This window comes from Pelophylax lessonae (assembly GCF_965119305.1).
Source record: "Pelophylax lessonae genome assembly, chromosome: 1".
Classification (NCBI taxonomy): Eukaryota; Metazoa; Chordata; class Amphibia; order Anura; family Ranidae; genus Pelophylax; species Pelophylax lessonae.
Genome location: NC_138768.1, coordinates 434000548 through 434027565, shown reverse-complemented (window position 1 = coordinate 434027565; position 27018 = coordinate 434000548). Strand labels below are relative to the sequence as shown.

General features: G+C 43.3%; 1 protein-coding gene across 1 annotated transcript in view; it reads right to left on the bottom strand.

Moving 5' to 3' along the window:
• SHOC1 (shortage in chiasmata 1) overlaps positions 1-5895 on the bottom strand; it is a gene marked incomplete at its 3' end in the record, with an annotated part of 329963 nt that extends 324068 nt beyond the window's left edge. Inside the window, exons 1-3 of the mRNA XM_082259212.1 lie at positions 5799-5895; positions 3765-3837; positions 3361-3430 (exon numbers count right to left, since the gene is read on the bottom strand). Of these exons, the coding sequence (XP_082115338.1) occupies positions 3361-3430; positions 3765-3819 (125 nt within the window). The 5' untranslated portion in view covers positions 3820-3837; positions 5799-5895. The remainder of the gene's footprint in view (positions 1-3360; positions 3431-3764; positions 3838-5798) is intronic.
• Between the last annotated feature and the right edge of the window lie 21123 nt (positions 5896-27018).

The following is a 27018-nucleotide window of genomic DNA, read 5'->3' as shown; positions in this document are numbered from 1 at the left end:
TAAGTAATGTCTGTTGCAATTAGGTTTATTCAACTTTTAGTTTCTGCATCAGGTGTACTAAACATGTATTAACTATAGTAACAATTTATTATTTTTTCTTGGTTTACCCAGGAGGATTCATATATGCAAGCAAAACAGGGAGAACTGTGCAGCTCAAGAGAATTTTCTGGGTCTAAAAGATAAGCGCTGATATATAACTGTGTCTGTAAGTTCAGGATGTACTGCTGATGTAACTATTGATAATGGATGATTTGTATTACTAGCAAGGACCTGCTTATAAGTATTAAGCAGTTTTAACAGATGGTAGGATTAATAACGGTTGTTCAATAAAGTACAAGTATATGCAAAAACATAAAAGATCCACAATATTGAGGCAGAAAATAAAAATGGTTGCCATAAAGTATTCATTGCGATGCCCTTAAAAAGGATGGAGTAGGGAAGAGCCAAACCCGTCAGTTCATTTTTTCTGCTGTGTTCTATTGGGGAGATTTCCTTACAACAGGAAGTAATAAAAAAGAAATCTCTCCATATGGGGGTATTGCCCTCTTAGACAGTTACCACCTGAACAAGCATCCCCATTGGTAGATTTACCTTCACCTTTTGTTCTGTTTGCAACTGTACTTTTTTTACTTTTTATCAATAGTCAATGTCCCAATAAAGAAGGATAATCTATCCAATGGGGACACAGACAGTAACAATAATTTTACAGAGGCTTTACCTTTGACTAATCTATACAAAAATAAAAATGGTTTTGATAATTTGGAAAAACACTCCACTATACTGTATACAAATATGAATACCAGCCTTTTGCTTTGTTTTTTTTTTTTGTTTTTTTTTTTAACCCTAATATACTTAGGTTCCAGTTTTCTATGATGGCAAACTACTGTGGACAGTCATAGGAATAAACTTTTTCTAGAAATTTCAGGCCCAGATAATACACACATTTACACAGATACTCATTTTTTGAAACTCAGACAATTACTGATCAGGAAATCCAATTTATACTGGCATAACAGATTTTTTTGAGAAATACATAGAACACCAATGTGTCCTGTTTGGGCTATGTATCCAATGTTTCCGACAATACTTTAGGTGAATAAAGAATAAAAGGAGGTATGGGAACAAAATCTCCAAGCCTGTTCATTTAAAATTATGCAATTACTACTGTACAAGGACATTATCAAACTGAATTACTAGCGATAGAAGAGCAAATACAAACACTTATGGCACCGAATCCAGGCGTTAATACATCCAGTAGCTATGACACTCAACAGAAAGCTCTACAGGAATTCATAGAGACACATAACAAAAAAATTATCATAGGCAAAAACAAAAAAATGTCTAGAGACTTGCTGGCCTATAGCACTGGCCAAGCCAACAAATGATCACACACAAAAAGGAAAAATAAAATAGACTGCTCATTACCTAGACATTCACACAAGAATACTTCAGCCTGTTGGGCCCCGACATGGGAGATCATTGCAGATCCTTTATCCCAAAGAATTTTGTTTATTTATACTTATGGGCATTAAACAGGTTTCATTGTATAGCAAGATACCACACTCATTTATAGGGGAGGATGTTGGTGTATATACCTATCACGCATTCATCTTTTTGATATGTTTTTAATACATTATAATATGTTGTAATAAAATTGTGGCTTTTATATTCAATTGAGGACTTTTTTTCCTATTAGGGATTACTAGTGTCAACTTTTAAAGTCCTACACAATTCCTATTTTCTTTGGTTTTAATTATGGTTAACACTTTAATAATAGTTTAGTTACTCCTTTTCAAGAGATCTATAATAAATGTTATAAGAGGGGGTAAGTACCTGATATAAAGGGAAAAAACCTAAACATTCCTGTTGGCCAGCAAGGCTTCCTACCGATTGAGGGGTCTATAAGAACATGCAGGAGTGGGTCAACTCCCAACATTGTCAAATGCATGCTAGGGATTCAGGGAAACCAAGGCTGTAGAGCAGGGATGGGGAACCTTTTTTCAGCCAAGGGCCATTTGGGTATTTAAAAAACCATTCGGGGGCCGTACAAAATTATCACCTTACAAATTAGCCTGTTATATTTGGTAAAACATTTAATTAACTCACCCCTAAAGTGATGGCTGCAACTGCTTCTCTTTGGTGAGGTGTGTGATGTTAGCTGGTATTGATGATGTTGCTACTCGCAACGTTTTCCAGGTTTGCATCGGTCAGTCTGGAGCGCAGACTACTTTGTGGTGGTAAGTTTTGAAAAGAACTGCTGGCAGGTAATGCTGGTGGGTATAGCTGGCTGGTACTGCTGGTGGGTACAGCTAGCTGGTACTGCTGTGGGTACTGCTGGCTCAGGCTGGTACTGCTGGCTTGTACTGTGCTGTGAGTACTGCTGGATGGTACTGCTGGCTCAGGCTGATACTGCTGTGGGTACTGCTGGCTGGTACTGCTGTGGGTGCTGCTGGCTCAGGCTGGTACTGATGGCTGGTACTGTTCTGTGGGTACTGCTGGCTCAGGCTGGTACTGCTGGCATGTACTGCTGGCTGGTATTGCTGTGGGTACTGCTGGCTGGTACTGTTGTAGGAACTGCTGACTCTGGCTGGTACTGCTGACTCTGGCTGGTACTGCTGGCTCTGGCTGGTACTGCTGGCTCTGGCTGGTACTGCTGGCTCTGGCTGGTACTGCTGTGTGTGCTGCTGGTGGGAAATCCTGGCTAGGAGAAGTGTAGCAGCGCCACGCTGGAGAAAGAGGTGATGTTTCCTGTATTGGTCCCGGGCGGAGTGCATTTGATATCACTCCGCCTGTGACTCACTCAGACTGTCATAACGGATCAGGAACTGTACAGGAAGCATCGGCTCCATTCTGACAGATCAGCTGAGAGACACAGACTCAGCTGCATGGGGGGCCGGACCAGATCACTTCAGGGGCCGCATACGGCCCCCGAACCATAGGTTCCCCACCCCTGCTGTAGAGAGATCATCTAAAGGTATGCTCAGGCACCAAAACTTAAAGTAAAACTTTTACATTACTCTGTAGGTACAATAGAGGCTTCAGAAGTACAAGGTATTTTTATACTGAATGTTTCACAATATGCAATGTGTAAAACAAAATGGAAAGAAGCCCAATACTAAGAACTAATGGCCAAAACTCAGGATATGAAATGTTACAACAGGCCTCATAAAAACAGATTATGAATGCACTGAAATGTTTAACCTTTAAAGTTTTATGCCTACAAAAATGTCAAATCAAGTATCACTTGTAGTCCATAATTAGCCAAGGTCAAAAATCCCCCTATCCTGAATAAAATTGCATTTTGGTGTGTTAAGTGATAATGTTATGACATTTCACGAATAATAATAAGCATATACTGACCTGTCTAGCACAATTTTTGGATCCAAAAATGCATTTCCACTTACAGGACACAAGGTTATTGCTTTTAGACCTGTGAAAATGCAGTTAAAATTTAAAAAGATAATTACATAGGACACTTGCAAAATTTTGTAGAAATTGTGGAATTCTAAAATTAGTGCAAACTGACGGTAGAGCCAATCAATGACAAAGTTTACATCATTTCAATAGTTCTAAGAAATTCAATTTGGGAGAATCCCTAGTAACACAGACTCCATGTGTAAAAAAATGTGAAGTTTTAATTCACTTTATAGAAATTTTACACAATTGATAAAAAATAAAAGAAGAATAGGACCAGTGAGGGGAAAAAAGGCTGCATGCTTAATTTAGGGGAAAAAAGGCTGCATGTCTAATTTTGAAAGCCTTACCTTTAGTTGTCCCAATGGAATTATTCAGGTTTTCTTTTATGGCCTCTGAATCCATTCTACTTAGAATGAGTATCTGATGAAGAAAAGAAAAAACTAAGATTGTCACTTAATGCAAACCTTTCATTGACAAAGTTTACAATTTTCAACTTGAGAGAATTACTAGTAACACAGAAACTGCAGGAGTAAAAAATGTGCAATTTTAATTAATTTCTTAGAAATTTTACACAATTGATAAAAAAATAAAATAAAAGAAGAATAGGACCAGTGAAGGAAAAAAGGCTGCATGCTTAATTTTTTTATATTAAAACTACTCATGCTAAGTGCTAACCTCTCTCTCTGAAAATGCTAGTTGTCTGACTGCGAATCTGATGTTTTGGCTTCAGTGCTTTCCATTTCACTAAGCCAGAAAAAATATATAAGGATTGAAAAATAAGGGCAATGTGCCCTTGGTCTATTTTTCTATGCATTTCTGGTCAGATCTGTGGCTCATCAATAAAAAAAAGGCAGCCAGGCAACTAGCATTTCTAGATGGAAGCCAGCCCACATATTTTTTCTCATAACAGGTGTACATGCATGTGTATACACATACGGGGAAATATAACATGTATAACACAAGTTATACGGAATGCTGTTTCCTTCGCTTTTTTTATACAGTTTTTTCACTTAAAGAGGAACTGAACACCTAAAGCTTTACCAAAAAAAAAAAAATGGGCAGAAGGCAAAGGCCTAGTCACCAGCCTATGGTCTCTGTGCAGCTAACACTGCTATTACAATGATCTCCACTAGCTTCCAGGCCACATGCCAAGCAGCTGCCCTGATGCATTCTGATCACAGGCTCGGCACGGCTTTATTTAGAGAATGCCTAGCATTTTTTTCAATGAATGCAAATCATTTTCTAATTGGAGGTAACATTAATGCCCCACCTTTCCACCTCATCCAATCAAACAAAGCTTTGCATGCACTCTCTGACCAGTGCCTTTGCCATGTGGCTGACTACCTGTGTTTAGGATGAACTAGGGCAACCACTCAGCACAGGACACAGAAGCAAGTGGAGAACACTGTAGTAGGCTTCTATAGGAATCCAGAGGATATTATATATGTAGTGTTGCATTGGTCCAAGTTGGACTAATGTAACTATGTAAAAAATGCGATAATTGGAATTATTCTTTAATTAGGCCATTGAAAGTATTTTAGTATAGCTGTATAATCCTGCCAGAAATCCACTAAACTTGTAACATTCTGCAGTGAACTGAACACAGTGCCTCTTCCGCACTGATATCCCATAGAGTCTTATCAGTCCTGCCCAGGTTACCTTTAAACTATAGGACACCTCCATAAGTCACAGTGAAGCAGGACACCCACTTGGCATGGGATGCAGAAGCTAGTAGAGATAACTGTAGTGGTGGTGTCTACTACAGTGATTTCCAGCTTCTAGAGGGTTCTCACAGGTTATGATATTTGCATAGTTACATTGGCCCAGGCTGGACAGATGTAAGTATGTAAAAATATCATAGGTGGAATTCACCTTTTAATAATGCCATTGAAAATGTTTTGTTAAAACTTTTTGATCTTTCTAAAAATCCCCTAAACTTATAACCTGCCCAAGTTACCTCTGGGCCCTTTCACACTTGGAGTCCGTCAGGCGGACTCTGTTTTTCTCCGCCGATCCCCCGCTGAGCAGGAGGATGACAGCTGTGTCTCCGCGCTGTGTGCGGAGACAGAGCTGTCAGGTCCCCATGCATCTCTATGGGGGAATCGGATGGGAACGGACCGTCTGTCCATTCTCATCCGATCCGATCCGCTGGACGGATGAAAAATAGTCTTTCCATGCATCCAGAGTTGACGGATTGGATTGGATGTCAGCGGACATCCGATGCCCCATAGAGATGCATGGGGTGACCGTTCAGATCCGCCCAAAAAACTGACAGGCGGATCTGAACGGTCCGCCTGTGTGAAAGGGGCCTTAACTACATGACACCTGCAGGAGAGGGATAATAAGCCAGTAACAAAATATCATGCCTCTTTTCAACCTACTTTAAGTTGCTTCAGTTCTTCATATGTCTCCTCCGTCCACTCTAAGAGGGCTGTGATTTTAGGGTTTGCTTCCTTAGTTTTATCCTGTACAAACTGAATGATCCTCAGCTTTTTCCAAACATCACTTAAACAAGATTCCAGTACACTTTCATACATGTTTTTTGCATTACACAAGTATTCTATAAAAAAGCAGATTTGTAAAATTAATTTTTAACTTTGTAACTGTATAAGCTAAGGGGGAGAAAGCAGAGGTTCGGGAGCTCACAGAGGATGTTACAAGGAGGCAAAATAAAACAGTAAGAAATGATTTGACTTAAAATAGATTATAGGGTCATTAAGTAGTTGATGCGTATGAATTATTTTTAAGAATAAACATATAGTTTATTGTCACTTTAAATCAGCCTTCCTCATTTTTTTTTACCCCAGAGAAACCCTTAAAATCATTTTCAGGTCCTAGGGAACCCCTGCAAAAACCAATTCCTTGCTGGTCAATGGGGAAATGCCCCTTACAACTGTGGCCAGTGGGAAGAATGACCCCCACACCATAGTGGTCAGAATGCCCCCCTTCCCCTCCCTACAGACAGCTAAAACAGTTCCTTTTTCTTTTTTTTTTAGCCCGTGGTGTGTTAGCCCGTGGTGTGTGAAACACACTCAAGCTACACCCGGTGCATAAAAAAGTGCACACATGCAAACGTGAGAAACACAAAAAGTGCACAGGGAATACACATGACACTCCTCCGAAAAGGAAAGGCCCTAACCCTGATCCCCCGGGGCGCTAGGCTCCTGACAGGGACTGAGGTACTCACTTGGTCCTACCTAGCCGAAACCAGGTAGACCCCGCTTTCTGGGTGGACTGCCGAAACAGCCCATCCCAAGTACTAGGTGGGGCTCCCCAGAAGGGAGACCCCATGAGAGAGGGCGAATTAAGCCAGAAGGCCATATCCACCCCCTCCCAAGACTTTCAGGGCATGCCCGAGAACCTACGCCCTACTAATCGTGGCGTGAAAACTATACCGCCACAAAAATAAGGACAAAACGTTAACACACAACGAAAAAAAAAGAGTGGCGGAAGGGAATTGGAGAAGTGCAGGCAGTAGTGCCAAGGTGCAGGACCTTGACAGGCCCCTTGGCCAGTCGCTAATCACCCCCATTACTAGTATAAAAATAAATAAATAAAAATTTCAGTATGTATCCCATAGTTTGTAGACGCTAAAGGTTTGCGTAAACTGTATCAATATATGCTTATTAGGATTTTTACCGAAAACATGTAGAAGAATACATATTGGCCTAAATTTATGAAGAAACTAGAGTTTTTTAAATTATTGGATATTTTTTATAGCAGAAAGAAAAAAAAATTATATATATATATATATATACACATATATATACCAGTATATATATATTTTTTTTTTATTGACGGTCTTTTTTTGTTTATAGCACAAACTTAAAAAATGCAGTGGTGATCAAATACCACTAAAAGAAAGCTCTCTTTATGGGGAAAAAAATTACATAAATTTTATTTGGGTACAGCATTGCATGACCACGCAATTGTCAGTTAAAGCAATGCAGTGCTGTATTGCAAAAAAGTGGCCTGGTAATTAGAGTTGAGCAGACACCTGGATGTCCGTGTTCGGCGGGTTCGGCCGAACTTGAAAAAAAAGTCCGGGTCCGTGTCCCGGACTTTTTCCGAACTTTACCCGGACACCGAACCCCATTGAAGTCAATGGGGACCCGAACTTTCAGGCACTAAAATGGCTCTAAAACACCAATGGAAAGGGCTAGAGTGCTGCAAATGGCAGCAAAACGTAGGTAAGAGCATGGCAAGTGCTCTGCAAACAAATGTGGATAGGGAAATAACTTAAAACAACAAAAAAAAACAGAAAAATAAAAAAAATGTCTTCATCTGTGAAGGACGAGGCCCATATGGAGTAGGAGGGAGGTTGAGGTGGTGGTGGATGTGGCGGTGTAGGTGGAAGCGGCGGTGGAGGAGGACGAGGTAGCCAACACTGCTTTTTTTCAGTAATTTTAAATGAGGGTACACCGATACAGACTATGCCGCAATTTAATTATTTTTACCCCAAAGGGTGTAGATTGAATAGCGGAATAGAAAAAAATTTATAAAACGGTGTATCTCACACGTACAAACACAGACTAGGCCCTGATTACAATTTTTTGTACCCTAAAGGCAGGATGAGGATGAGGAGTAGGAGGAGTTCGGAACAGGAGGCAAACTGAAGCACCCTGCAATCCTCGGCGGTGGAAGATGCGCCCCAAAAGATTGGAAGGTGTATCTCACACGTACCGATACAGACCATGCCGCAATTTAATTCTTTTTACCCCAAAGGGTGTAGATTGAATAGCGGAATAGAAAATTTTTTATAAAACGGTGTATCTCACACGTACAAACACAGACTAGGCCCGATTACAATTTTTTGTACCCTAAAGGCAGGATGAGGATGAGGAGTAGGAGGAGTTCGGAACAGGAGGCAAACTGAAGCACCCTGCAATCCTCGGCGGTGGAAGATGCGCCCCAAAAGATTGGAAGGTGTATCTCGCACGTACCGATAAAGAGTATGCCGCAATTTAATTCTTTTTACCCCAAGGGTGTAGATTGAATAGCGGAATAGAAAATATGATATAAAATTGGTGATTTTTCAATAGCACATGTGAACACAGATGTGTCTTATGTCAGTCAGCTCTGCTGCAGGCTATGAAGGAAAAAAAAAAAAAAGAAAATTCCCCTTTAAGTATTGTAATTTTTAAATAGATTAGTACAGACTATGCCACAATTTAATTTTTTTTAACCCAAAAGGGTGTATATTGAATAGTGGAATAGAAAAAAGTGTATAAAATTGAAAATCACTCAATAGCACATGTGAACACAGCAGTGTCTTATGTCAGTCAGCTCTGGTCAGCAGGCTATGAAGGGAAAAAAAAAAAGAAAATTCCCCTTTAAGTTTGTAATTTTTAAATAGATTAGTACAGACTATGCCACAATTTAATTTTTTTTAACCCAAAAGGGTGTATATTGAATAGTGGAATAGAAAAAAGTGTATAAAATTGAAAATCACTCAATAGCACATATGAACACAGCAGTGTCTTATGTCAGTCAGCTCTGCTGCAGGCTATGAAGGGGAAAAAAAAGAAAATTCCCCTTTAAGTTTGTAATTTTTAAATAGATTAGTACAGACTATGCCACAATTTAATTTTTTTTAACCCAAAAGGGTGTATATTGAATAGTGGAATAGAAAAAAGTGTATAAAATTTAAAATCACTCAATAGCACATGTGAACACAGCAGTGTCTTATCACAGTCAGCACTGAAGCAAAAACGCTGCACACAACTGACTGATAAAAATAGATTTTTTTCTCCCTCCTCCTCCTCCTCAGCGGGCTTAACTGAGGGCAAAAAGATTGTGTTCACTGCACCAACCCCCACACAGCAAAATCGATGTAGAACACTGACCCTGCCTATTCTCCAGCCTGTCCCTAATATGCGCGATAAGATCGTTCAAAGCACAAACCCCCACACAGCAAAATCGATGTAGAACACTGACCCTGCCTAAATCTCCAGCCTCGCCCTAAAATGCTCTAATAACTCTCCCTGCCTGCACTCCGACCTGACCCTGCATTCTTTTCGGACAAAATTTTTCACAGAATCACTGTCTTTCCCTAATCAGCAGCCAGCACGTATGATGTGTGCTCTGTCCCTAAACTACAGCAGAATGACGCAGCGCGCTGGGGCTCTCGAACTTATAAAAACATGGTCACATGCTTCAGATGGCCAATCACAGCTACTAATACATTAGTAGGCATGGCTGGGATGGCTTAAGGCACACCCGTTAAACGCTTGTTGATTGGCTGTTGAAAGCCCGCCATTAAAAGCGCGCCATTACATACAAAACAGGAAATAAAATGACCGAACATAGATTTTAAACCCGAACATACAGTAAAGTTTTCGGGTCCGTGTTCGGGTAACAAAAATCAAATTATTTGGTACGAACACGAATAATACAGTCCGTGTTCACTCAACACTACTGGTAATGAAAGGGGGGTAAATCTTTCGGAGGTCAAGTGGTCAATTACATTTTTTTTGAAAAAACAAAGATTGCATACACATACAGTAATTAACCACTTGCCTACCGGGCACTTTCACCCCCTTCCTATCCAGGCCAATTTTCAGCTTTCAGCGCTCTCACGCTTTGAATGACAATTGCGTGGTCTACACTATACCCATATGAAATTTTTATCATTTTTTTTCACACAAATAGAGCTTTCTTCTAGTGGTATTTAATAATCTCTGGGTTTTTTATTTCTTACAAAAAAAAGAAAAAAAGACAGAAAATTTTGAAAAAATAAAAGTTTTTCTTATTTTCTGCAAGTAAATTTTGAAAATAAATACATGTTTCTCCTTCACTGATGTGCGCTGATGAGGCGGCACTGATGGGCACTGATAGGCTGCACTGATGGGCACTGATGAGGTGGCACTTATGGGCACTGATGAGGAGGTATGCAAGAAAATATACCTGAACTCACAAGTATATTGCCTGCGCCAAGGGGGATCTAATTAAATATATATGTGGCCTAATTCTATGGTGAGTAATATATAGTGAAATAAATGTGATACCTAATTAGTGATCACTGAATCAGTCAATAAAAATAAATAAATATATAACAATAAAAATGGTATATATATATATAGCAGCTGCTATAGAAAGTGCTAGTGCAAAATTGTGAAAAACAGTAATCAATATAGATCGATTACCTATAGCGCTTGCTAAGATGTGATAAATCAATATGTTTATATTGTGACACGCATAAAGTTATAATCATAAATTACATATAAATAACAATCAAATCCATGTGTATAATAATATATAAAAATTTAAAAAAATGTAAAGTAGTCCAGTGAATAGTGTCCTATTGATCTAATTGTTTGGAATTTACACTATTCACTGGACTACTTTACATTTTTTTAAATTTTTATATATTATTATACACATGGATTTGATTGTTATTTATATGTAATTTATGATTATAACTTTATGCGTGTCACAATATAAACATATTGATTTATCACATCTTAGCAAGCGCTATAGGTAATCGATCTATATTGATTACTGTTTTTCACACTGATGAGGAGGTACTAATATGCCGCACTGATGAGCACTGATAGGTGGCACTGATAGGTGGCACTGATGAGCACTGATAGGCGGCACTGATGAGCACTGATAGGTGGCACTGCTGGGAACTGAGAGGTGGCACTGCTGGGCACTGAGAGGCGGCACTGCTGGGCACTGAGAGGCGGCACTGACGGGCGGCACTGATGGGCACTGAGAGGTGGCACTGCTGGACACTGATGGGTGGCACTGACGAACACTGACGGGTGGCACTGATGAGCACCACTGATGAGCACTCATGGGCAGCACCATCAGTGCCCACACTCAGTGCCCATAGTGCTGCTAATCAGTGCCTAGATGAGCAGGCACTGATGGGCACTGACTGGCAGCACTATGGGCACTGGTTTTGGGCACTGATGGGGGGCACTGATGGCTGGCGCTGTGGGCACTGATGGTGGGCACTTGTGTTATTTTATTTACCTCTTTTGTAATCAGGGCACTGGTGATCAGTGCCCTGATTACATTTTTCTTTGTCCCCTTACCGGTGATCGGCTCTGCTCCTTCCTCACACGCAGTCTCTGTGTGAGGAAGGAGAGCTGGCAATGAGAGATGATCTCATATGTTTACATATGAGATCATCTCTCATTGCATGGTCCAATCACGTGGTAAATGGCCGCTGTGATTGGCCATTTACCACGATCTGTGATTGGCTGTGTCCAAGGGACACGGCCGACACAGATTTTCCCCGATGCACGCTCGGGGGAGCGCGCGGGGAGCCTGTTTCTGGGAGGCCGTTTAAAGACGGCCTCCCGGAAATTCGAGTCCGCGCTGCAGCCGTACTTCGGCTATAGCGCTGATTGGAAGCGGTTAAATCATGTAATACAACAGTTAAACATTTACAATATTTAGAAAAATACCTAAAATAAAACTGACCCAAACCTGGTACAATTTCCCTTTAAACAGCTCAGTGAAGTTTTGTTTGATTGATGACGATTTGTAAACATATCATTAAAGTAGTTGTAAACCCTTAAAAACAGTATACCCAGTGAAGTGAGTAGCCTCTGGTGATACACAGAGATGAAACAAATCCTCCTACATAAGTTGTACCTGTTTGTATGCAGTTTCTCTTCTCTACAGCCATTAAAAGTGCAGCATTTATACAGCTTGTCTGAGCTTTCAGAAAGCAGGGGTGCAGGGAGCTGAAGTTAAACTCTGTAGATCTCAGTCAGGGGAGCCCTGAGAGCTGGTTGGAGGGGAGGGAAGTGGAGGGAAGGGGCACCCCCAGCATCACACAGCACACAGGAACAGAGCGGAGGTTGTCATTCACAGGCTGTGTGCTGGAGCTCCCTCCTCTGTCACCCTTTTCTCTTGGTGTCAAGAAAACCTGACAGAAGTCACTCATGCAGAGAGCGGAGGAAAGAGGCAGCAGACAGAAATTACACTCTGGACTGAGACAAGCACACACTATAGAGGCATAAGCTTTATTCATATTTCATGTCAGAGGTTTACAATCACTTTAAGTTATTAGCTAGAGTTTAACTGTCACACTATACATATTATATGGTACACCCATTTTCTCACATGTCTAGATAAGCTGTTCTTTTATATCAGGGACAACTTGGCAGTTTTCATAAAGCAGCTTTTGTTGCAAGAATCAGAACTTGCTTTCACCAAATAAATATATATATATATATATATATATATATATATATATATATATATATATATATATATTTTTTTTTTTTTTATTTTAGAAAGAGCTGAGATAAAGCACATTTTGAAAATAAAAAATAACTGATTCATATCAATTAAATTAATACATTTATTATCAAAGATCACACATCATTGGTAACAGTGGTGTAACTAAAAGCCACTCCCAGATAGCAAGCAATTGTGCTGCAAGTTTGAAAATGATTGCTAAACTATTGCTAGACTTGCCAGGCTTCACAAGTATGTTGCACAATTGCAGCAAGTCTTCATTGCATAGCTCCAGATCAACCTTCTTTGCAACAGTCTGCTGCAAGTTCTGGATCAGTTATGTTGTGCATTAGTCACCCCACCACAGGGGTCACTCTGGCTGAATTTTCAGCTTTGTCCTTGCTGTAGACTTGCAGAGCTATTGTTTCGTAGACTCACCACCAGTGCCGGGACAAGGCCATCCAGCGCCCAGGGCAAGGATGCCAAATTCCCCCCCCCCTTCCCTTAGGGTTAGGGTCAAGGTGCCCCCCCCATCCCTGCAATAAACCATTGCGCCCAGGGCAACCGCTCCTCCTGCCCACCCCTCGTCCTGGCCCTGCTCACCACTGCTACTTTGTTCTTGCTAGAAACTTTCCACGCAATCTTTCTACAAAAGTGTCAGCCAGAACTTGTGCTTCAAGTGCTCTGCAAGTGTACAACTTGACAGTGAAAATGTGCAGCAAGTTAACAAGACAAAGGCCCCTTTCACACAGGCGGACCATTCAGATCTGCCTGTCCGTTGTTTTGGTGGATCTGAATGGATCCCCTACACATCTCTATGGGGCATCGGAGACATGTCCGCTGACATCCGATCCCATCCGTCAAATCTGGATGGATGGAAACCCTATTTTACATCTGTCCAGCGGATCGGATGGGATCGGATGAGAATGGACAGATGGTCCGTTCTCATCTGATTCCCCCATAGAGAACAGCGGGGACCTGATAGCTCTGTCTCTGCACACAGCGTGGAGACACAGCTGTCATCCTCCTGCTCAGCGGACTCCAAGTGTGAAAGGGCCCAGAGGTAACTTGGGCAGGTTATAAGTTTAGGGGATTTCTAGAAGGATCAAAAAGATTTAACAAAACATTTTCAATGGCATTATTAAAAGGTGAATTCCACCTATGATATTTTTACATACTTACATCTGTCCAGCCTGGGCCAATGTAACTATGCAAATATCATAACCTGTGAGAACCCTCTAGAAGCTGGAAATCACTGTAGTAGACACCACCACTACAGTTATCTCTACTAGCTTCTGCATCCCATGCCAAGTGGGTGTCCTGCTTCACTGTGACTTATGGAGGTGTCAGCGGGGATCAACGGATCGATCCTCCGCTGAGATAAACGGAGTCCGCCGACAGACTCCCCTTTGTGAAAGGGGCCTTACAATGAAACACTGCCACAAATGTGCTGCAAGTTATCCTTGCTATCTGGGCCAGTCCTGGGCCAAAATCTTATAAGGGGCTCACCAGATATCCCGCGAAAAGTAGAGAATTGCTCCATAAATGTTGACAGGTATATGCTTTAAATAGAAAGAGTGAATCATCCCAGTGTATACATCGACAGCAATATGGTAAAATGCAACACATTTTGAAGTTTCAAAGGTTTCCCCTAGTCAATAAATACTGAAGAAGAAACATTTGCTGGACCTTTTTATGGAAGAAAATCTGTACAGTAATGTGCGGAAAACTATAGTTTATTTACTTACAGGCTGGATTCACACTGCTGTGCAGGATTATCCGCTGTTTTCATGCATTTAACTACCAGTGGTATTTGATAGACTTTCTAATAGGTTGCACATTTTTTTGATGCAATTTCTGAAAGCGCACCAAAGATGCAGCATGCATTACTTGGTGTGCTTACATAAAACGTACCAAAACCATGTGACGTCATAGAAAGTTTATGCGAAACTGTGGGTTAACCACATGAAAACCACAGTTACTGTACACCCCACTGCAGCCAAACTGAAGGGCAGCAGTGTGAAATTGGCCTTTAAAACATATTTAGAATTAAATTTAGAATATATTATATATAGAATTATATTTGGAATAATATTCTATAAACAGTATTCAACACGATTGTAACCCCATTTAGGTTGTTTCCTGTTTTTATGGTTTCTCTGGAGTACAACTTTAAAGGATTGTCTGAATAGATTTAATGCTACCACTGAGACACTATCAGATTAAAGCTATCACAAAGTATCCCTACATGCCCTACTATCCTGCTGGCAAAAGTTACTTTCATGTAATACATGGTTTGATGGACTATAGAATGTAGTTTTTGTTGTAACCATAACAGAGTTCATGATTTAGTTCTTCTGTACAGCTCATAATGATTGCGTGATGCCTTAACCACTTCAGCCCCGGAAGGTTTTACCCCCTTCCTGACCAGGCCCTATTTTGAAATTCGGCACTGCATTATTTTAACAGACAATTGCATGGTAGTGCGACACTGTACTCAAACTAAATTTACGTCCTTTTTTTCCCACAAATAGAGCTTTCTTTTGGTGGTATTTGATCACCTGTGCGATTTTTATTTTTTAGGCTATAAACAAAAAAAGAGCAACAATTGTGAAAAAAAAAACAATATTTTTCACATTCTGCTATAAGACATTCCCAAAAAAACATTTTAAAATCCAATTTTTTAAATATTTAAGGCCAATTTGTTTTCTGCTACATATTTGTAGTAAAAAAAAAAAAAAACGCAATAAGCGTATTTTGATTGGCTTGCTCAAAAGTAATCGTGTCTACTAACTATGGGAAAGATTTATGTAATTATTTATTTATTTTTTACTAGTAATGGCGGCGATCTGCGATTTTTTGCTGGACTGCGACGTTGCGGCGGACAGATCAGACCCCTAACCGACATTTTTGACACTTTTGGGGGAACCAGTGACATTACTACAGTAATCAGTGCTAAAAATATGCACACACTGTTACTGTAATAATGCCATTGGCAGGGAAGAGGTTAACCCTGTGGGTGTTAAAAGGGGTAATGTATATGATGTATATGCTTACTAACTGTGTGTGTGTGTGTGGGGGGGGGGGTTTCTGTCACAGACAGATCGCCAATTTCAGCTTAGCTGAAACTAATGATCTGTCCCTGCCTGTCTGAGAGAAGATCCGCCTGCTTTGTTTATATAAGCAGGTGGGTCTTCTCTCCGTTTCCCAGACGATCGGGGGGGGGGGAAAGAACCGCACTGCCGCAGTAATATTACTGTTTGCAGTCGGCAAGCGGTTCATTTATGTTACTTTACAGCAGATTTAAACAAACATATACACATGTAAAAATCTTAGACTGCAGATACAAAATATCTCTTAGGGAAAAAAGTTCACAACACAACCCTCAATTTAGAAAGGGAAAATGTTCTGCCAGGGCCAAGGTAGTATTTAACATTCAGGTTGCCCTAAACACACATGAATGATGTAGCCTCTAGGTCCGTTTCTTATCTCACAAACCGTGTTATGAGATTATGAGGTTAATCCAGTGCCATCTTAAGAGCATTAAAGGGCCCGGGGCAATGCAGTGCATTGGGGCCCTGCCTACACAATCACCCACGAGAATACAAATGCAAATTATCGATAAGGTGATATTTATTGGTACAGCAGTGGCAGGCTAATGACCGCTTCCAAGTTCGACGGCTGGGTCCGGTGAACACACACATGGACGAGAGTCAGATTCGACAGTGTCCTGTGTTTGCCCATTCCCGTGGAGGCGGAAAGGCATTCCTGCAGTTATGGGCTCCCCCTCCACGGCCCAAGTGGCCTGACAGCAGCGCAGGGCCGACAGGCGCTTGCCACCTGCTAAGTTCGGCGGCAGGATGCACATGGGAATCGGGACTAATGCTTGGCTGGGTCTATAGGCAGGTGGGACCCCCCGGGCAATTGAGGCCCCCGGGCAACTGCCAAGCGTGCCCATTTGGTAAGGTGGCCCTGGGTTAATCTATTAAAGCAAATAAGCTGGTCACTGTGTAGGGAATTTTCCCTTAGCTTTGTAAATGAGGTGAAACTCTGTTGACTTCCATCATTCAATCATACACAAGAATAAAAAATAGAATTTTTGTAAGAACTTACTGTAAAATTATTTTCTCTAAATCCTCTGACAGTCGCCACCGATCCATATAAGCCTTCACTATTGGGTAATGGCGCCCTCTGCAGGAGTAAGATAGGCAGATAGAAATGTTAATACAAAACTTTTCTATACTTAGGCACACCTCTAGGGGGCCGTCCCCAGCCATTATCCCTGATCCAGTCACAACTGGTCCTCAGTTTGTAGCAAGCAGTACTGGAAGGCAATAACCCCCAGATCCAAAAAAACAGAGGGGCGGGGCGCGACTGTCAGAGGACTCCGAGAAAATAATTTTACGTTAAGTTCTTACAAAAATTCTATTTTCTCTTATGTCCTCTGGCAGTCGCTGCCGATCCATATAAGCCTTCACTATTGGGACATCCCAAAGCAGTGCAGGTGTTAGGGGTGGGAAGACGCAACCAACTGAAAAGGTAACGAAAAAACACCCCAAGGAAGAGACAGAAAAAAATATGTCTCTGCAAACAACCGCCCCACCTCAAAACTTTGCGGCCAAGGGAAGCATCCGAGGATGCCAAAACATCAATTCTGTAGAATTGTGTGAAAGAGTGCACAGGCGACCAGGTCATCGCTTTGCACACCTGAGACAGAGCAGCCTGATGGCGAAAAACCCAAGAGACGCTGACGGCTCCAGTAGAAAAGGCCCTTACAGGGAAAGTAGGAACCTGACCCTCGATGGAAGAGTCCTGAAACAAAAAAATGTCCACGGAGAAAAGGTAGCCGCGGACGCGACCGAGCCCTTCCAAGGTCCCTCAGGAAGAACAAACAGGGAATCAGACTGCCGAACAGATGCTGCGGCACCCAGGAAAACCCTGACAACCTGGACCACATCCAAGGAATGCAAAGCCATCTCCTGGAGATGCTCGGGCTTCTCACAAGCGAAGGCAGTACGATATCCTTATGGAGGTGGAACGAAGAAATCACCTTGGGAATAAAAGACTGAGTGGGTTGCAGAACCACTTCATCCATATGAAACACCAGATAAGGAGAACGGCAAGACAAAGCCGTCAATGCAGACACTCTGCGAGCAGACGTGATAGCCACCAGAAAAGCAACTGTCTGGGACAACACAGGCAGAGGAAAAACTCTGATGTTCTCAAAGGGAGGTAGTTGTAACACAGACAACACCAAATTCAGGCCCCGGGGAGGTAAGGGAGCCTTCCTCAGAGGAGCTAGATGCCGCACCCTTATGAGGAAAGTGCGAAGCAAAGAATACGATGCTAAGGGACGTGGAAAAAGACGGCCAAAGCCGACAACTGACCCTTGATCGCGTTCTGCGCCAAACGCTGATCCACTCCTTTCTGCAGAAAGGCCAAAAACTTTCGCCACCGAGAAGAAGCGAGGATGGAACGCATGCGATCCGCACCAGACATATACACTTTCCAGGTGCGATGAGAAATCTTCCTTTAGTTTTTACGAGCTTTACGAGCCTTCAATAATGTAGGGATGACCGCCTGTGGAAGACCCCTACCCCTCAAGACCTGGCTTCCAACAGCCACGCCATAAAAGCCAGAGAGTGCAAAGCAGGAAGGAAGATTGGCCCTTGAGACAGAAAATCGTCCCGCAGCGGAAGCCGCCAGGGAGGCCCGAAGACCATCTGAACGATGGCCAGTCTGGGCCACCAGAAAGACCAACATCCGTTCCAACACCAACCTGCGGAGGAACCTGGACAACTGTCGAACCCAAGGGAAGGCATACAACAGTTAGCACTGGTGCCAAAGGCACCCCTAATGCATCCATGGCGTCCGCCAGACGATCGCGAGGTCTGGCCGTGAACAGATCCACGTCCGGAGTCCCTCACCGGGCACACAGGAGGTGAAACACCTCTGGATGCAGGGACCAGGCTCCCCAGTCCAAGGTCAGGCAACTCAGACAGTCTACCTGCCAATTTTCCACATCCGGAATGGGAACAGCCGAAAGCGCAGGAATGCGCAATTCGGCCCAAGACAGGAGCAGGGCCACTTCCTCGGCCGCCCGGGCACTTTTGGTACCCCCTTGAAGATTGATATAAGCCACAGTCGTGGCATCGTCCATACGTACTAGAACCGGACACCCCTGAAGTTGAGATAACCAACTGAAACAGACAAAGCCTGATCGTGCAGAGCTCCAAGACGTTTAACAGCAAAGAGGCCCCCACCCCCGACCACAACCCCCGGGCACAAGGCGTGCCAAGGACTTCTCCCCAGCCTGACAGGCTGGCAACCGTGGTGAACACTGTCCACAACAGAGGCCGAAAGGACTGGCCCTGTGTCAAGGTCGGCGACCTGAGCCACCACAAAGGATCCGACCGCAGCCGTTGGAACAGAGAAACTAATTGTCCAATGACCGAGGCGTTCTGCCTCACCCGGCCACCTGGACTGCTGCGAAAGCCGAAACCATCAGACCCAGAGACCGCACATAGGTCCGCAAGGAGGAGGGATCGTCGTCTCTGAGGGATCTGATCTCGTCCCTCAGGAGCCGGGCTAGCCCACGGGAAGAAAAAACTTGAGCCTGAGCCGAGTCCAGGACCATCCCCAGGTAATGAAGATGACCTGAAGGAGTCAGTGCCAACCAATAAAAATGGACGTTCCACCCGAACTCCCGGTGTGTCTGAAACCGCCACAGTCAGAAAACTCGACAAAGATGCACACAAGCTCGACCTGAACAGGAGGTTGGTCAGATAAAAGAGTATGCAATCTCCTTTAAACGCAGTAAGGCCCGCACTGGAGCCAAAATCTTAGTGAAAAACCTGGGAGCCGAAGCGAAACCGAAGGGTACATCTCTGAGAACCCAAAGGATGGGTAGACACTTATCTAGCAAGGCGATGGGAGGACAGGAAGTCCCCTGGACCCATTGATGCCACGACCGGCTTTGAGGGATTCCATCCAGAACTCCAGCACCCGCAAAAAAATGGTTCAGAGACTGCAAGCCCCAAAGCGGACGGACTGTGCCCCCAGGTCTGGGCACAGAGATGTAATGTTCTGGTACCTTTGGGTACCCTAATTACTCTTTCATAAGTGTATGCGCCCCACCATTCTCTTTTGGTAAGGTGCGCATACACCTTTAAGACTGATGCTGTCATCACTGAGCGCCGGACTGGATGGCTATTTAGATCGCCGGCTCTCACTCACATGTGTTCGTTCAAACTGCTTTGTGCCTTGATGCTAACCTGTCTTGAAGCTCTCATGCTTGCAAGCATACCTCGCTGTCGGAACCACGCTGCGCTGATCCCTGTATCCCGCTACCGGATCATCCGCTCTTGCCGAACCTCTCCTCTGCTACATTGCTATTAGTGATAAGTACCCCACAGGGGAAACCTCTATAACCTTTATACTAAAGCTTACACTATCTAGCTCTGCATACTAAGGACTATTACTACATCTGCATTATCTAAGATTGCTAGCTCTTGAGCCTACTACCACCTGTTCTTGCACTGGGTTGATCTCTCTTGTATGTCCACCTGCTACTCTGTCATCTGCTACCATACATGATTGCTAAACCTATCTGCATCCCATCTGCTACTATCTTACTTTCAAGAACATTTCCTTTCAAGTGTCTGTCATCTACCATCTCTACCCAACCTGTCTCTTCAGCCTATCATCACTGTGTTAATAAACCATAGAAGTGTGGCGCTGAAAGTATAAATCACAATAATGATGAATAGTGTCCAAATGAATAAACAACTAATAATCACAATAATGTGCATATAGGAAAAAGAAAAATAGAATTGTGTCCAAATAAATAAGTCCCAAAGAAAAACTGATGTGAAGTCAATTCATAAATCCGCATGTACAGTAATCCAAGGGGGAATTCTTCCCGTGACACCAAGGGTATGTGGAGGAAAGGAACACCTCTGTGATGGGGTAAGAAAAAGCAGCTTACCAGATTACAATGGCTGCTCAACTTAATGAGTCAGCCTCTCCCAGCTTTTAATCAAGACCACTGAGGATCTGATGTTGCATGGATACTTATTCAGTACAGATGGACCACCTCTTAGAATACGTTAAGGGATCAGTACAGGATAAAATCTCCTCAGTATTTTCCAGCAATCATAAATGAATATGTAGGGAAAGAGAAAATAAAGCCCATAGCGTGATCCCGTTTAAAATACAATCTTATTTATTTAAAAAAGGTACTCACATTGTGGCATGAATAAACAGGCATATCGATTAGCAATACAAGGGATGGAAGTGCGGTGTCCCGCAGACTGTCCCCGGTAGTAGGTAATGAAGGCCGGCGAAAAGGTTTCGAGGGGCGTGTGGACGTTGCGTCTGGAATCGCCAACGTTTCGTCTCAATAGACTTCGTCTGGGCGTGATTCCAGACGCAATTCACACGCCTAAGTACCCCCAATAATCAGCTTATTGGCCGTGGAGTCCGCAGCAGCCCATCTGTAATTGGCTATGGCGACGAGCGTCAACCAATCCGCAGTTTGCGGAAGCGACACTCGTCTGCCAATACAGCGTCATCATGTATACAGTCGACTGTGGTGACTGACGTCTCCCAATCCGCAGTGGGCGGAAGTGACGTCAGTCAGCCAATCCGGTATCGGCAGGAAGCGATGTTCATCATCCCGCAGCGGAAGTGGCCCGACCTGCGTCTGCCAATCAAGCGCCGGAGGAAGTGACGTTCATCTCCGGCGGAACACCGTGATGATGAACATCTGCGGAGACCACGTAACCAAGCGGCCGAGAGAACAAAAATAAACAACATAAAGCATATCGCTCCTCCTATATCTATTATTAACAAGGGAGCGAGCATTCAGGAAACATATATAGTGGGAAATGTATACAATATTACAAAAAAGCACATGAAAAACAATTTATATAATTATAATGAATTTAAAAAGTCTCATGATATATGATTATAATGAGACGTCTGGGGCAATGTGTCTATTTCATCTGTCTGTAAAGAGGTTCCATCTAGTGGCCAAAATATGGTGTGACATTTAAACATCTGTAGAATATATATAAATCCACTAAAAAACATGTGAAAAAAAACAAATATTATAAGTGTTCATATTCATGAAAGAACTATATAGAAGTGACTCCGTATATTAAAAACAATTTATATAAAGTGAATATAAAAAATTCCTTAAAAAAATCAGTGACGATCACCCATTTAAAATGCTGAAGCAAGAAATGGCCCATAACGGCCATTATCTGAATATATAAAGTGCAAAATTATGAAAAATATATACAGCAAGATGTGTGTCACAATAATAGTAACACATAGACATACTACCCCAAAGGTCTTATAACAAAAAATTCTATACATAAAAACATCAGAAATAAGACAAATTTAAAAGGATAAAATATATTAAAATCAACTATTATTGATAAAAGCATTTACATCCCATTCCACATTTAACCCGTAGGGAGTATAAGTTTTAAGAATGTAGATCCAGCGAGTCTCCATTTTTGATATTTCACGTCTCGCGTTGGATCCCCTCCAATGAGGTGAAAACTTATCTATCCCTATAAATAGCGTATTTTTAGGGTTATTGTGGTGACACTGGTCATAGTGTCTTTCCCTACATATTCATTTATGATTGCTGGAAAATACTGAGGAGATTTTATCCTGTACTGATCCCTTAACGTATTCTAAGAGGTGGTCCATCTGTACTGAATAAGTATCCATGCAACATCAGATCCTCAGTGGTCTTGATTAAAAGCTGGGAGAGGCTGACTCATTAAGTTGAGCAGCCATTGTAATCTGGTAAGCTGCTTTTTCTTACCCCATCACAGAGGTGTTCCTTTCCTCCACATACCCTTGGTGTCACGGGAAGAATTCCCCCTTGGATTACTGTACATGCGGATTTATGAATTGACTTCAAATCAGTTTTTCTTTGGGACTTATTTATTTGGACACAATTCTATTTTTCTTTTTCCTATATGCACATTATTGTGATTATTAGTTGTTTATTCATTTGGACACTATTCATCATTATTGTGATTTATACTTTCAGCGCCACACTTCTATGGTTTATTATTATTTTGAGTCATTGTTGGTTGATTCTGTGTTGGCTGCAGACATTTATCATTGTTTCATTTATCACACTAGCGCGGAAATTTCTTTGAATTTTATTTATATCATCACTGTGTTACTATATACATAAGTCACTCTAGGAAACATCTTATTGAGTGTGTGTATTTACTTGCTGAATTGAGATCCTCCACACATGATGAGTCATTGGGAGTTGGGATTGGTGTCTCAGCGTTTCTCTACATGACTACTGAAGTGGAATATTTCTGCAGCTGAAAATCCACATCATACGTAAAACGCAGGAGCGTTACAAGAGAACAGGATGGAAGAAAAAAACGTGAAACCAGTCCCGTGAAGACACGGGCACAAAGACTCCTTGGGTAAGCAGAACATGCACCGCCCCCTTGAGACCCCTAAGACGAGCAGGAGGTAGCTAGAGAGCCGACAGGAAGAACCTGTCCACAGGGCGAGATCGAAAACTGATCTCGTACCCTTAAAAAGAAGCAACTCCTGAACCCCCCTGTCCTGAATACTGGACAACCAGGGAACCTGAAAGCAACACAGACGTCCCCGCACCCCTAAGACGGGTGAGGGCGCCCCTGCAGGAAGAGGTGGACTGGGCTGCCGAGCCAGACTGACCGGCCTTTGTCTCACGTGATCACGGCTTCTTGTGACCACCAGAGGGCTTTAAGCCCTTGTCCTGCGCCCCTAAGGCACGAAAGGACCCACGCTGAGCTATCAAGGAAGGCCGACGCCTAGCGCGGGATGACCTACCCCTCCCGCGACCTACCCCTCCCGCAACCGAGTACTCTGACCCCCATTAACCCCTTAATCAACTCAGCCCGAGTGTTCCCAAAAGGATGACTCACCAACAAGGAACATCAGACACTGTCTGTCTGGAAGCGTGGTCAGCCGACGAGCTTTTGTGCCAAAAAAAGGCAGCAAATCACGACCCCGACCGCAGACAACCAAGCGACCAACGGAGACTCGTCCAAGGCCGCATTACGCTGCAGCACCGCGGCAACAGGAAAGCGCCTCAACACGCCTATCAGCCAGATCTGTGAACTGGCATTGAGGTGGATTTAGTCAGCCCAGAGACAGTGTAGTCCACATAAGGGGACACCGTCCAACGTCTGATCATGCCCTCCTAAAAAGGGATAGCGGTGGGAAAAGAAGCTCAGGCACCACCAGCATATGTGTAATGCGATGTCACCAGTCATGCACAAGTTTGCGAAAATTCACAGGGCAGGGAAACCTGACCCGACGTCCGGGCACTTCAGAACCCGAAAGCAGCTCTTGTACTTGACTGAGAGGACTCATCGTCAAGATGGAGAGTTTCCGTAATGGCGCTAATGAGGATAGCTTATGGCAGCGCGTCCCTGCGCTACCGAGGAGGAAGATTCTTCCACCCCCTCCTCCTCATAAGCGGAGGACATGGACCCCACAGGAGGGACATCGTCCGTGGCAACCATTCAGGCTCGGAGTCCGAGGACTGGGAGGGCACAGGCCGTTGTTAATTGTTTAAAAAAAAAAAAATATATATATATATATATATATATATTTTTAAAAGAGCACTCCGCAGATCCACCATGAATGCAAAAAAAGTGCAAGAGCAGCAGAAAACGGAGAACTGGGAAGAGGCTTCAGGAATACCCGAAGCCCCCACCAGGCCTGCGGGGAATTTTTGGTCTGGGAGTCCAGAAAGCCAAGATAAAATAAATGGGGCACTGCCCCTTTAAATCAGCGGTTCCCCACCGCAGCTTGCATTGTTTGAAAGAGCTCCTTCAGAAAATGCAAAATCCACAAAAAATAACAATTTTAGCAGAAAAATGCCTTTGGCATTAGTAAAAATCCCCCCACAGTTTCATAAACTGTCACAGACTGCTCTGAGGTAAAATGGAGGGAAAGAGAGGAAGTGACCTCACGCCCTTAGAGGCCTAGCCCAGGAGCCACAATAAAATGGTGCCTAATGAAACTCTATGTAAAAAGGCACCAGCAAGATGGCCGCTGCCCTTACTAGGCATGTGCCCTTACCTAAGATGGCACCCGATCGGCAGCAAGGCAGTATACATGAAATGGCTGCTGCCCACACACAGAGCCCAGTGACCCGCCCTCACCTAAAATGGCGACCGCGCTAAAACAGCGCCAAACTAAGCGTACACACGTGGTCTGGCCACCACAGGGGACCCTAGGGAGACCCCACACTGCTATGGAGCCCCTTATAAAACCCCCCAGGTACCACAAGTACCTTACACAGCGCCCTCAGCAGGGCCAGGGAGGGAGGGAGATAACACCAAGCCAGCCAGATGGGGGATCCCACAGAGACCACCAACCCTGCCATCCCCTAAGAGTGGGCCCACAAACCCCCCAAAAGTCCCCAGGGACAAGGGGGTATCAGTACTCACCAGTCCAGGGAAGGGGGCACCGCTCTGATACGGGAGACCTCCCACCTTAAGTGGGGGGTGCCATCAGCCAAGGTGGGATGCTGGCAACACGCGGGCCTTCCGGGTTGAGACATCCTCAGTGAAGACGCAGCTCCGCAGGCTCGTCCCCATTCCGAGGGGCACTGTCATTGCGAGGCCTGGGCGCACCAGTAACCTGGGACTCCATAAGGATCTATATTACCCAGTGCGAGGTCCAGCTCTGCAGTCACTTGTAGTCCTCCAGGAAAAAGTCCCTGACTAACTAGTGATAGTGAGAGAAATAAAAACCTAAGAAAAATACATATTGTCAGAAAAAAACAGAAAGAAAAACCGAGACACTAGGTCCCGGCTAGAAAAGCTAGCCTACTCCTAAGCTAGGCAGCATAAAACTGAGGACCAGTTGTGACTGGGTCAGGGATAATGGCTGGGGACGGTTTTGTATTAACATTTCTATCTGCCTAGCTTACTCCTGCAGAGGGCGCCCTTACCCAATAGTGAAGGTTTATATGGATCGGCAGCGACTGTCCGAGGACGTAAGAGAAATGCGGTTTTCTTTTTTTTTTTTTTTTTCCTTGCATGTGACTGGGTATTCTCTGAAATGTTTAATTTTCTCAAAATTAACCAAGCTAAAGTGTACAGCCTATTTGTCTTTATTAAAACAACCCTTATCAGTGTAAAACTGAAAACCAAAGTTGTACGTAACTTGAGTACACAGTCCTTCTACCAACCTATGGAAACTGGATAGTATTACTATAATTGATCTGAAGAAAGTCTTGGCACTTCTTAAAGCAGTGCCATATCATTCTCCAACAATTTTGCTGCTGGATTTTTTTTTTTTTTAAATTTAATCATTTTTATTAATTTTTCAATCAAAGTATAACAAAAAACAATATATACATTTTCCATGGCACAGTTACCCTTTATGAAGAAATGATCATGAAAAAGGAGATAAACAAATCAAGAAGAAAAAAAATATATATATATATACCATTAGTGTTTGCCTACAATAATTTAAATGTTGTGCTACAGTTGTTCTTGTCAGGGAGAAATGTGGATAGAAACCCACATCATGGTCAATGAAACAATGTGAATATTAAACATTGTGATAGGGAAAAGAAAGAAAAAAAAAAAAAGGATCCAAACCCTATGATACAGATTTACACATCGTGATTTCCTCCTCGTGTCAAAAAATATTAAAAATGCATATTCAAACTTAAAACAATGTGATAGGTATACAAACTCCCTAAGTGAAAAAAAACATATTAACCACTTCCTTACCGAGTCATGTAAAATGACGTCGGCAAAGTGGTTGTCTAGATCCGGGCCGCCGTCATATGACGTCGGCCCGTTCTAGCTGCTACTGCGCGCCCCCGGCGGCGCGCAGCGGCGCGATCAGGGATGAGGCTCGTCCCTCGGACATAGCCCATCACTGATCAAGGTAAACAGCCAATAGAAATTGGCTGTTTACCATGTGATCGGCTGTGTCAATCACAGCCGATCACATGAGCGGTTCCAGCACGAGCCGCTCGTTCTCTCTGCAATGCGCGCCCCCGGGGGCGCGCAGAGCAGCGATCGGGGACGAGGCTCGTCCCTCGGACAGAGTCGATCCCCGATCTAGGTAAACAGCCAATGAAATTGGCTCTTTACCACGTGACCGGCTGTGTCCAATCACAGCCGGTCACAAATGTCAACAGAGAACACGGTAACTAGCTGTCACCGTGTTCTCCTCCTCACACACTGATCCTGTGTGAGGAGGAGATTGTGGTAACAGCTAGTTACCAAGTACAGTGCACCCCAAACACACTGATTGCCCCCCCCCCAATAAAGAGCACCTGTCACTAGCCCATCAAAGTACCCGAGTACCTGTCATCAGGTACTCAGATGACAGGTA